Raw genomic sequence first — 13,369 nt, 5'->3', positions numbered from 1 at the left:
GGAAAGACAACAGTAACTCAAATAAGCACTCGTTACAACTAAGGTATGCAGAAGAGCATCTCTGAACACACAACATGTCCAACCTTGAGGCAGATGGGCTACAGCAGCAGAAGACCACACTGGGTGCCACTGCTGTCAGCTAAGAACAGGAAACTGAGGCTACAATTCACACAGGCTCACCAAAATTGGACAATAGAAGATTGAGAAAACGTTGCCTGGTCTAATCAGTCTCGATTTCTGCTGCGACATTCGGATGGTAGGGTCACAATTTGGCAAAAACAACATGAAAGCATGGATGCATCCTGCTTTTTATAAAGGGCAAATCATCTCAGACTGTTTTTTTTTAACATAACAATGAGTTCACTGTACTAGAATGGCCACCACAGTCAACAGATCTCAATCCAATAGAGCACCTTTGGGATGTGGTGGAACGGGAGATTCGCATCATGGATGTACAGCCGACAAATCTGCAGCAACTGTGTGATGCTATCATGTCAATATAGGCCAAAATGTTTACTAAAGGCAGTTCAGAAGGAAAATGGGGTCCAACCCGGTATTCATAAGGTGTACCTAATAAAGAGGCCGGTATGTGTATATTCATATAAACGGTGCAAATGATGACATGCGTTTCATTTTTGGATCAACTACCCCCTCAATTTTTTTCTTTTGTAGGCTTTTGAAATATGTAAAACCATTTGGAGAACTTTAATGGAACTGTAGTTGCACAACTTATAATTTTCATAACCAATCGGAATTTAGATTTGTTTGCCGTTTTTAAGTTCAATATTTCCAAAAGGTTATAGATGCTATGACACTAACATATACTCTGTGTGTTAGGTTCTTATGAAGAGTGTTGTGTGTTGGTTGATATACTGTATGATTGGGAGAGAATTTTTGATAGTTGGCAAGGCATTGATTTACTACTAAAGTGCTTGGAATTGCTCAGAATGACAGTTTGTATGTTTAACACACTTAAAAATGAAGCTCTGAAAGACCATTTTTCTTATCTTGTTTTTCTCTATACATTTCTTGTGCTCTCTGAGATGGAAAAAAAACATATTGAAGTCATATTTGACATTTAAGATTACATTAAAGCAATATACGCATCAGCTAGGGAATAAAAAAAACTCTTTGAGGAACTCCGACAGATTCTCCTTTGACACTGGACTGCATAACTCTCTTTTTCAGTCTAATTGGAACCTTTATTTTAGAGAGTGCTGGATTTATGTCCATTAATAAAGCGTGTAGGCCGTGAACCGAATGGAAAGGGAACTCAAATGGGCACTGTGACTCATCCGAACTCCTCCTAAACACTTATAAACACACACAAACAAACTGAAAGCAAGCTCCGTTCGCACCGCACAATTATCAAGCCATAGACATTTCCTTAGAGGCTGAAATTAGATCGTTGCATTTGTGAGAGATGAACATAGGACTTTGTCCCGACTTGCATTTGCTCACACCTGTGTTCCTGAGATGCTTCATGTGTTCAGTTTAACACTGACAGTAGAGCTAAATCTAATCACAGAATGACTTGCTTTGAATAAACACTACTTTTTTTGTGAGACTGTTTAAACATCAAACTATCTTTCCTGTAAAGATATTTCATCCAAAAAGTGAAATTCGTTCATTGATTCTGCACACTCCACCAGTTTTGTAGAATGTTTATGTTGCGATTCTTTTGTCCGTTTGGTGTTATTTTTTTGTTTTTGCTATTACTAATTTTTTAGAGGGAAGTCTAGGGATTGAGTGCCTCCTTTGTTTGTTACCTTTGGTTGCTATCTATGGCTAGAAAGGGAGTAAGAAAAGTTTCTGTTGTTTATTTGTCTTTTCTTTTTGCAGGTAAGTTAGAGGGCTTTCTAAAATTTGCTACAAACTTTTGTTCATTGTTTAAGGTAATACTCTTTCATGATCATTTCTTTCTACTTCATGTTGGTCTTCTGTAAATAAACCTTTCTTTTGCATGATACTTTAAACAGTTGACAGTTGAAGTTTGCTCTCCGTTCAGAAGGAAAACGTAAAAACGGGGGCTCGTCCGGGATATTATTATTACATATTATAACATATTATCTTTTTTATCTACTATGGATGTCAATGGCTACCAGTCTCAACTCATAAAGGTCAGTAACCACTTGTGATTTAGTAAATTGTGAGTAAATTTTCATTTTTGGGTGAACTATTCCTTTATAGTTCCCTTATTTTGCTTTTTGAACTAGTAGCTATAGTCCAGGGGTGCTCAATCCTGTTCCTGGAGATCTACCTTCCAGCAGATTTCAGTTGCTACCCATATCTCCAGGTAGATCTCCAGGAACAGGATTGAGCACCCCTGCTATAGTCCTATATGTAATGTTGCAGTTTGTGAATGCAAACATCAACAAAGTTTAAAGTGCTCTTTTGTTTAAAACAATTATTACGATCTGTTTTGGATCTCTTTTTGTTACTGAGTAAATGTTCGTCTTTGGGTGAACTATTCCTTTAACGTGCACTTATTTTTCTTTTTGAACTAGTAGCTCTAATTCTGTATGTAATGTAGCTGTATGTGAATGTAAAAGTCAACAAAGTTTAAAGTGCCCATTAGTTTTAAATTTTTATAACTTTACCATCCATTTTGGATCTCTTTTTGTTACTTTCCTTTTAGCCTTTCCCTTGTTCCCCTAGACAGAAGGGGAATGTAACAAGTGGGGGCTTGTCCGGGATATTATTACATACTTTTTTTTCCTACTATGAATGTCTATGGCTATCAGTCTCCAATAATCTTTAAAATATCGCATTTTGTGTTAAAATAAATAAAACCATAAAGGTTTGTAACCATTTGTCATTTAGTAAATCATAAGTAAACGTTTTTGGGTGAACTATTATAAGGTATACTAACCCTATTTTGCTCTGTAAACTAGTAGCTCTAATGCTAAATGTAATGTAGCTATTTGTGAATCTAGAATTAAACAAAGCTTAAAGTACCTTTTTGTTTTAAACTATTCTTACTTTACCTACACTTTGGGATCTCTTTTTGTTACTTCCCTTTCAAACTTTCCTTTAGACAAAAGGTGAACATAACATGTGGGGGCTCGTCCGGGATATTGTTATTATATATTATTACATGAATGTTTTGTTTTTTTAACTAAGGATGTAAATGGCTGCCAGTCTCCAACATTCTTTAACATATCTTATTTTGTGTTTAGAACAACATTTGTGATTTGGTAAATTCTTAGTAAATGCTCATTTTTGGGTGAACTTTCCCTTTAAAGTGCCCTTATTTTGCTTTTTAAACTAGTAGCTTTAATCCTATATGTAATGTAGTTGTTTGTGAATGTAAACATCAACAAAGTTTAAAGTGCCCGTTTATTAAATATTATTACTTTATCTCTTTAGGACCTCTTTTTGTTACTTTCCTTTCAAACTTTTCTTTAGAAAAAAGGGGAACATAACATGTGGGGGCTCATCCGGTATATTGTTATTATATATTATTACATAAATGTTTTTTTTTTTTGTTTTGTTTGTTTTTTCAACTAAGGATGTAAATGGCTGCCAGTCTCCTACATTCTTTAACATATCTTATTTTGTGTTTAGAAAAACAATTGTGATTCGGTAAATTCTTAGTAAATGCTCATTTTTGGGTGAGCTATCCCTTTAAAGTGCCCGTATTTTGCTGTTTAAACTAGTAGCTTTAATCCTATATGTAATGTAGTTGTTTGTGAATGTAAACATCAACAAAGTTTAAAGTACCTGTTTTTAACCGTTATTACTTTACCTACTCTTTGGGATCTCTTTTTGCTACTTCCCTTTCAAACTTTCCTTAAGACAATAGGGGAACATGACATGTGGGGGCTCTTCCGGGATATTGTTATCATATATTATTACATAAATGTTTTTTTGTTTTGTTTTGTTTTTTCAACTAAGGATGTAAATGGCTACCAGTCTCCAACATTCTTTAACATCTTATTTTGTTTTTAGAAAAACATTTGTGATTTGGTAAATTCTTTGTAAATGCTCATTTTTTGGGTGAACTATGCCTTTAAAGTGCCCGTATTTTGCTGTTTAAACTTGTAGCTTTATTCCTATATGTAATGTAGTTGTTAGTGAATGTAAACGTCAACAAAGTTTAAAGTACCTGTTTATTAACTGTTATTACTTTACCTACTCTTTGGGATCTCTTTTTGCTACTTCCCTTTCAAACTTCCCTGTAGAAAAAAGGGGAACATAACATGTGGGGGCTCGTCCGGGATATTAATATTATATATTATTACATAAATGTTTTTTTTTTCAACTAAAGATTTAAATAGCTACCAGTTTCCAACATTCCTTGAAAAATCTTATTTTGTGTTTAGAAAAACATTTGTGATTTAGTAAATTCTAACTAAATGTTAATTTTTGGGTGAAGTATCCCTTTAAAGTGCCCTTATTTTGCTTTTTGAACTAGTAGCTCTAATGCTCTACGTAATGTAGTTGTTTGTAATTGTAAACATGAGCAAAGTTCAACATTTTCAGGATTAACTGAGTGAATCAACTTCCTGAAATGAGCCCACAGTAATTCTAAATCTACACAGATCTGTAACAAATTAGCATAATGCTACTGTCATACAGCCTTGGGTAGTTGCATGTAAACCTATTGTATATGGGGAAACCTCAAAGACAAAATAAGAACCCTTTAAATAGAAACACTTTCAACTCCAGGGTGTGTTTGCAGTGTGTTTTGGTGCGAGGTCTTCCTTTCTAACCTGGATATACCAATTTGAGGAAAATGCCAAATTGTCACTGATTCAATGGACCATAAATCTCCAAGATGAGAAGATGAACAGAGCCACGCGGCAGTAATTGATGGGTTTGGCAGAGTCCGTTTGAGATTTACTTGCGCGCACATGCCGAGTAAGCATGCTGTCCCGCTGCGAGCCTAATGCAACATTTACACAGGCTGTACGGTTCACATGCTCATCCTTTCTGATCAATATGAAAATACATGCTACAGCGAGACGCTGGTTAAAGTAATAACTGAAGCGTGAAGAGCGCTGTTTGCATATGTAGAAGCCAAGAACACTGTGCACTGGGTATTGTTGGAAAGAGCAGCCAAACACTCTTCGATTCTCTTGTGCAAAGCTCTAGTTTCTCTTTGTAACACTTTAACATATTAGTGCTCATTTTACCAGGCCACGCTCACTGTTAGAGATGCCATATTTAATGTGATGTAAATGAAAGGAAGGGCCAATTACAAAGAAGCTGACATGTTTAAAGGGATAGTTAAAATGACCTCACCATTTACTTACCTATGTGGTTTTAAACCTAAAATTAACAGTTACTACAGTCATCAGTCACATGATCATGTTGATATTAGAGTTGTGTTGAATTGCTGCTAATGAAACTTTTCTTAAAGGGATAGTTCACCCAAAAATTTAAAAAGTTTGAGTGTCTTTCTTTTGTTTTGTGTTTTTGGAGTTTCTTTCTTCTGTTTGACACAAATGAAGATATTTTGAAGAATGCTGGTTGATGGTAGCCATTGACTCCCTTAGCATGGAATTATATGGGTACCATCAACCAGCATTCTTCAAAATATCTTCTCTTTCTGTGTTCAACAGAACAAGAAAACTCAAACAGGTTTTGAACAAGTGAAGTGTGATTAAATGATTACAGAGATTAGATTTTTTGGGTGAACTATTCTATTAAGAGTTGCATTTGATGAACAATTAAACCAAGGAAAATGGGCTATTTAAACCATCTTTTCAGCAATACTAAATTATATACGCTGTTTAGCTATAGTATATAGAAATCATTATTATAGATGGGGACATATCCGCCCCTACTATGTTCGCTTTGTTTGGTGCAGTAATCATAATTACACCGTAATATACACATTCCCGCAATCTTTCATGTAATTAGTATGGCTAACAGTAGCACTGTGCAATTACAGCTCCACAATATACAGTAATTACCTGAAGTGTATTAATATTACTTAGCACAAGTTCCCCAAAGGCCTGTAGCTCACATATAGCATATACATTGTGACTTAGTTCTGTGTGATATGGTGGCTTGAAACATCACTTAAAGGTTTTATATTGGCATTGGTGGTTTTATGAAGAACATTTGACTATTGCGGGATGATAACCGGTTTCAAGGTTTACCATGGTTTGGAAAAGTCAAGGTTTTAACAATATACCTACAATATTCCTACAATATACAGTTGAAGTCAGACTTATTTTTTTGCTTTTTTAAATATTTCCCAAATTATGTTTAACAGAGCAAGGAAATGTTCACAGTATGTCTGATAATATTTTACCTCTGGAGAAAGTCTTATTTGTTTTATTTTGGCTAGAATAAAAGCAGTTTTTAATTTTTAAAAAATCATTTTAAGGTCAAAATTATTAGCCCCTTTAAGCTATATGTTTTTTCGATAGTCTACAGAACAAACCATCGTTATGCAATAACTTGCCTAATTACCCTAACCTGCCTAGTTACCCTATTAACCTAGTTAAGCCTTGAAATCTCACTTTAAGCTGTATAGAAGTGTCTTAAAAAATATCTTGTAAAGCAATATTTTCTGTCATCATGGAAAACATAAAAGAAATCAGTTATTAGAGGTGAGATATTAAAACTATTATGTTTAGAAATGTGTTGAAAAAAAACAGAAATTGGGGAAAAAAATAAACAGGGTGGCTAATAATTCTGACTTTAACTGTATATTTATGAAAGTGTGTGTGTGTGTGTGTGTGTGTGCGTGTGCGTGTGCGTGTGCGTGTGTGTGTGTTTGTGTTTGCTACTATTTTGTTTAGTTTTTTTATGGCAACAGTATCTCCAAAAGAAAACAACCATCCACATCAAAAGCTACTGGTCAACCAATGGAAAACTAATAGCTTATGCATCAACATCCAGCATGCTATTGACCTGAAAAGCGCAGTAGCTTACTTTATATCCAATATATATATATATATATATATATATATATATATATATATATATATATATATATATATATATATATATATATATATATATATATATATATATATCCAAAGATATTATAAAGAAATCTCTGTTTTTAAAACTAATGAAAACATCAGAAGTTAATTATTTACTTTAATTATTAAGCCTGACATGTTTACTGTTGCAAAATATGTGATTTTTTCTTAAAATAAAATATATTGTGTTCACTGGGGAAAAGTGTGTTGTTTTTTACCCAAACATTTTAAAATGATTTATTTTAGAGCAGTACTTACAATACTGTGGTACCGTGAAACCGTGATGTTTTTAACCAAGGTTGTCATGCAGTCAGAATCTCATTCCGGCCTATATCTACATTTGACATTAATTTAAATAAAAAGTTATTTTGCAACAAAAACAAGACATATTAAAAAAAACTGTTTATTGAAAAGCCTTATTAAAACCTTTATTTTTAAAAGATAGTAAATACGAATACATGCACTGAAATGCAACATAAGATTCTCATATATATATATACACTAGGCATAGGCTGGTATAAGTTTCTAACAGTATGATAACCTTGGATAAAAATACCACGGTTCCATGGTATTGTGATTATTGCTCTAAAATATATTCATTTTGAATGTCTGGGTAAAAAACTAAAAGCTTTTTTCCGCTTTGAACACAATGGCTGCCTCCGAAATAATTCCATACTGTATAGTACGCTAAAAACAGTATGCGAGCCCAGTAGTATGTCCGAATTCATAGAATTTTAAAAACAGTATGTGAGAAGTACTCAGATGACCTACTACTTCCGGCGAGACTCTGAATGCTACGATATCCCATGATGCACCACGGGAGAATTCTTAAATAGGAGAGAAGCGATGCAACTGACACGGGTGGGTCATGTGATGATGACAAAATGGCATCCATAGTACGTCCAAGCTCAATTTAAACTACTCACATTCATACTGTGTAGAACATATCTTCTAGCGGTCAAGTAGTACATTCAAATTTAGATGCTGTACCTGCTGAGTAGTTGGTGATTTCAGATGCAACTAATATAATTTATTTTGAGAAATGTTTTAAATACTTTGGAGCAATAAACATGTCAAGCTAAATAGTTCAAATGAATCACTGACTTCTGCTGTGTTCATTAGTTTCAAAATCACAGATTTCTTTACAAATAAAAACACCACCTTTGGATATCTTTTCTGCTGAAGATACTATTGTCCTAAAATCAAAAAAACAAAAATAAAATAAGCATTTAAAAAATCTTACACATACCATAGGAACAGTATAGCAGAAAAATGTGGTGGTTTTAAAACCTTGACTTTTCCAAACCGCGGTATACCTTAAAACGGTTCACTTGCCATCACTTGCCTAATATAATGTATAATTCTTTATACATGATGTATTTTCCATAATCTAACTGACTCCAAACACAAGCAACATGACTGCATTGAACATCATGTATATATATATATTTTTTAAAGTGCATCCTTGCTTTGTGTTAATAGCCATCTTTTGGATGAGGTTTGGTTTAGAAGTATATTAAAAGCTTAGTTTTACTGTTGTCATTTTTCAGACAGCACTGAGGTCTTACGGACCCCAAACAGAGAATGCAGAGCAAACATAAACAGTACACGAGGAGTAAATACACACACAAACAAAAATGACTTGTGCTGCATGTTCTAAAACTACTTACTAAAATTAGTTATAACAACACAATTTTAACACTGTTTATGCAACGTTAACTTAATTATTTTATGTTCAATCCAATCTTAAATGTGTTAAGTTAACTTAATCCATTTGTGTCGGGATAACATGAAGGAATTGTGTGGAACCCAACATTTTTATAAGTGTACATTGAATGTATACGATAACTGATGTTTTCTTTAATTCATCAGGTTTAAAAACCCGCGAATCGTGCGCTTTTCTCGCAACTTGCACGCGCGCAGGTTGTTTCTCGTAATGAGTGGACTCTTCATATCTCCGAACTCCCATAAATCCCGTTCGCCCGTTAATCTGGCTAATTCACCGCAGTCTGATCTGTGTTAGATGTGAGTGTGGGAGGTAAAGATGGCGATAGACCTACTTGCGTGAGTTCCGTGCCCATCAGCACCAGCACGATGAGACTCAAGAGCTTGTGCACGCGCTGCATCTCGCGCTGCCGCTCGCTCGGGCATGCAGATTCGGTCCGGTGCCTCGGTCAGAGCCGCTCGTCGGTGCTCGGTGCTCACTCCTCGCTCTCCTCTGTCCCCGGTATCTCTCTCTCTCTAGCTCTCCCTCTCGTTTCTCTCTCCTCTCAGCAACGGAATGACAGAGAAACACAAGTCGGTCTCGCGCAGCCTTCTCTGGGCATCTCGCGCGCGGTGCCTCGTCGCGGTTTCTCCCGTGTGTCTCTCCGCCTCCCGACGTCTCCCGTCCCCGTTAGATGAGCGTCACGCAGGGAGGTCTGGTTTTGCCCCCAAAACTTTGTGCGTTTCTCGATGTGTGAGGCTGAAGAGATTGGGGGAGCGAGAGCTGTCCGAGGTGCTGAAACCGGATGTGACATGCGGCGCGCGTGGGTAATTCAACGGGGATGCGCGCGAGGAGAAAGAGCGCGCGGAGCTAATTGGTTGGGTCTGTTTGACTACAAGTGTGAGAGGGTTTTATTGTTATGCTAACAGTGAAATGTAGTCTAACATATTTTCACAGTGTACAGTTTACAATACGGGACACTTGGGTAATTTATTCGCTTACATGAACTAATAACTAACAATACTTGTACTGCTTTTATTAATAATAGTTCAATATTTACTAATGCGTTAATAACCTCCAAATTTATGATCGTTAACCTTAGTTATTGTATGAACTGACAATCAACAACTGTATTTTCATAACTAACATGAAATACTGTAATAAATGTGTCGTTTATTGTTTGTTCATAGTAAATGCATTACCAAACATTAACTATTCATTCATCATTCATTTTCCTTCATCCTAGTCTCTTTCAGAGGTCGCCACAGCGGAATGAACCGCCAACCATTCCAGCATATGTTTTACACAGCGGATGCCCTTCCAGCCACAACCCATTACTGGGAAACACCCTCATTCACACACACACTCATACACTATGGCCAATTTAGTTTATTAAATTCACCCATAGCGCATGTCTTTGGACTGTGGGGGAAACTGGAGCAGCCGGAGGAAACCCACACCAACACAGGCATGCAAACTCCACACAGAAATGCCAGCAAACGCAGCCGAGGCTCAAACCAGCAACCTTCTTGCTGTGCAGTGTCAGACTACAACTATTGAAATCAAATTCCTTGTTTGTTAGCATTAGTTAGGCTAATGCACTGTAAGTTAGCATGAACTACAAATTAACAACTGTATTTTAATGAACTAACGTTAAATTGAGAGTTCACCAACGAACAAAAAATAAAAACTCTCCCTTAAGTGCTTATAAACCCTTATTATTATTATTTTTTCTGTTAAAGCCAAAGAAGATTTGTTTTAAAGACATCTGAAAGCCTGTAACCATTGAATTCCATAGCAGAAAAAAACACTATGAAAGTGAATGGTTACAGGTGTTCAGCATTCTTCAAAATATCTTTTTTTTGTGTTCAACAGAAAGATAGACTGCTTTGGAATAAACGAAGGGCGGCTAAATGATTCATTTTTGGGTGAACTCTCACATTACAAACATATTTAACAAAGGGTCGTATATATTTTGCCCATGTTAGCAAATAAATACATGAACTTACATTAGTGTATTGTAAAGTGTGACCCATATTTCTACTTAATTTCTTAATTATTGTATTATTTTACTGTAAGTATTTCTTAATTACTGTCGACTTAATTCATTATTTTTCCTTTGACTTAGTGCCTTTATTCATCAGGGGTCACCACAACGGAATGAACCGCCAACTTATCCTGCATATGTTTTACACAGTGGATGCCCTTCCAGCCGCAACCTAGTACTGGGAAACGTTCATACACTCTCACATTCACACATATACACAGGCAATTGAGTTTATTCAATTCACCTATAGTGGCTTCCGTTACACACAAAATGCAATGGACTTCTTAAAAAATAGTTGTAAATAATACACTAAAACACTTTAGTATAGGTCAAAAGATTTTTACTATAAATTACTATAGTATTTTAGTTGAATTACTATAGCATGGGAGCGGTGCAGTCTTTGAAACAGTATAAATGTATGTAATCGATGCCTAATTGATTACATACATCAATGGGTGTTTAAACCTTTGAATCAAAAGCATTCACGTGGGTATAGGCAAAAATGAAGCTTCGGATTTCACTAATCACATGATTATGGCAAAACGAATCAAACTCCGGTACACTGCTTTACTCCAAGATGTATAATTTTTTTGATACATGCTTCGAAGCCTTGGTGCACAGCATCACATCATTGGTATATATGGTCTGTGTAATCAGTCTAGGATGAGCTTCCAGCTGTGTGTGTGCAATTATGGAGAGATTTGGATCTGGTGTGTGTGCGAGGTGCATGATGGGATTTGTGGTTCTCCAGTGATCTGCAACTGCTAGATCGCTGGTGATCGTGACAGTAATAACTCCTAATAAACGAATGCATTCATTTTATTAAGTAGTAATATAAATGAAAATCCTGACAGGATATTAATCATATGCACAGATATTTCTGTTTACAATAAAATAATGGATCAATTCAGTGATTCAAAAATAATTAAAATAAGGTATCATACCTTATTTGTACTCTTTTTTTTAACACTGCTGTGTATAACATTATTTAAGCTAAATATTTCTTAACAAGGTACTTTTTTTAAATGATAAAACATCAAGTTTAAAGGTTCCACTAAAAAACAAGTTCATTACAAGTCACTAAGCAAAAACTGAAACTGTAATTAATTTATGAGAAAGGATGGCGCAGCATATATCAGGATGTCACTTGAATCGATGTTTAATCTTTTTCCCAATAACATTATTTTTAAGAGTCCAAAATATTTTTGGGCAACTCTGTATATGTATGTGTGTGGAGAAAGTTGTGGTCAGTTAAGTTTGAAAGATTTATATTGTCAACAGCAGTATTATTCTAGTCCTATGCATTATTAATTGCTGTGTGGAAGCCATTATGGTGAATTTATGTGGCTTTATTTCACAGCAGAATGCAGGAGTAATGTCTTCGGCCTTATAAGATATTCAGACTAACAACCTTGTGGATAATATATTGAGGTGTTTAAAAATATAATAAAATATTAACATGATTCATATCGGAAGTGCAGAGCCTAATAAAATTATGAGAAGATTTAAAAAAAATAATAATTTCAGCATGAGCATTAATGATTCAGCTTACTTTTAAAAATAGTGTCAATGCATGTTAATACGATTGCTAATGGCGTGCAAAAGTTATGTGTTTGTGGGACCAAAAAAAGATAGTGATACATATGCTGATTTATTTATGGCATAAGAAAATAAAGTAACATGTAAGTTCATGTATTCATTCATTCATTTATTTTCTTTTTGGCTTAGTCCCTTTATTAATCCGGGGTCGCCACAGGGGAATGAACCGCCAACCTATCCAGCACGTTTTACACAGAGGATGCCCTTCCAGCCGCAGCCCATCTCTGGAAAACATCCACACACACACTTGTTCACACTTATACACTACGGACAATTTAGCCTACCCAATTCACCTGTACCACATGTCTTTGGACTGTGGGGGAAACCGGAGCACCCGGAGGAAACCCAGTCAAAAGCAGGAGGAACATGCGAGCTCCACACAGAAATGCCAAATGACCCAGCTGAGGCTCGATCCAGCAACCTATACACACACACGAACACACACACACACATACACACACACACACACACACACACACACACATACACACACACACACACATATATACTTGCACTCACCAACCTTTTATTACAGTAGGTACACCTGTCCAACTGCTCATTAAGGCAAATTTCTAATCAGCCAATCACATGACAGCAACTCACTGCATTTATGCATGTAAACATGGTCAAGACGATCTGCTGCAGTTCAAAGCGAGCATCAGAATGGGGACGAAAGGTGATTTAAGTGACTATGAATGTGGCATGGTTGTTGGTGCCAGATGGGCTGGTCTGAGTATTGCAGAAACTGCTGATCTACTGGGATTTTCAGGCACAACCATCTCTAGGGTTTACAGAGAATAGTAAGGTGTACCTAATAAAGTGGCCAGTGAGTATATATATATAGATAGATAGATAGATAGATAGATAGATAGATAGATAGATAGATAGATAGATAGATAGATAGATAGATAGATAGATATGTGTGTATACACCTATATATACATATTTTAACCATTTATTATACCTAAAATATATAGTTTTTATATTTTTTAATTATCAAGAAGTTTAAGTTATATAGAACAAATATAAGCTGTTATATAGAACAAATATAAGCTGTTTGAATAATGTTTAAAA

General features: G+C 35.4%; 1 protein-coding gene and 1 long non-coding RNA gene across 4 annotated transcripts in view; one reads left to right on the top strand and one right to left on the bottom strand.

The window, feature by feature from the left end:
- olfm1b (olfactomedin 1b) overlaps positions 1-9,454 on the bottom strand; it is a 62,140-nt gene extending 52,686 nt beyond the window's left edge. For both annotated transcript variants that reach the window (NM_001328415.1, NM_001003486.2), the window contains exon 1: positions 9,005-9,454. In NM_001328415.1, coding sequence (NP_001315344.1) covers positions 9,005-9,070 — 66 coding nt within the window. In that variant the 5' untranslated portion in view covers positions 9,071-9,454. The remainder of the gene's footprint in view (positions 1-9,004) is intronic.
- The window catches only part of LOC141379974 (uncharacterized), a 96,597-nt gene that overhangs the window by 26,930 nt on the left and 56,298 nt on the right, over positions 1-13,369 (top strand). The window lies entirely within an intron of this gene.

This window comes from Danio rerio, chromosome 21, assembly GCF_049306965.1.
Source record: "Danio rerio strain Tuebingen ecotype United States chromosome 21, GRCz12tu, whole genome shotgun sequence".
Lineage (NCBI taxonomy): Eukaryota > Metazoa > Chordata > Actinopteri > Cypriniformes > Danionidae > Danio > Danio rerio.
Note: the sequence above shows the minus strand (reverse complement) of the source record. Positions and strands in the feature narration are given on the sequence as shown.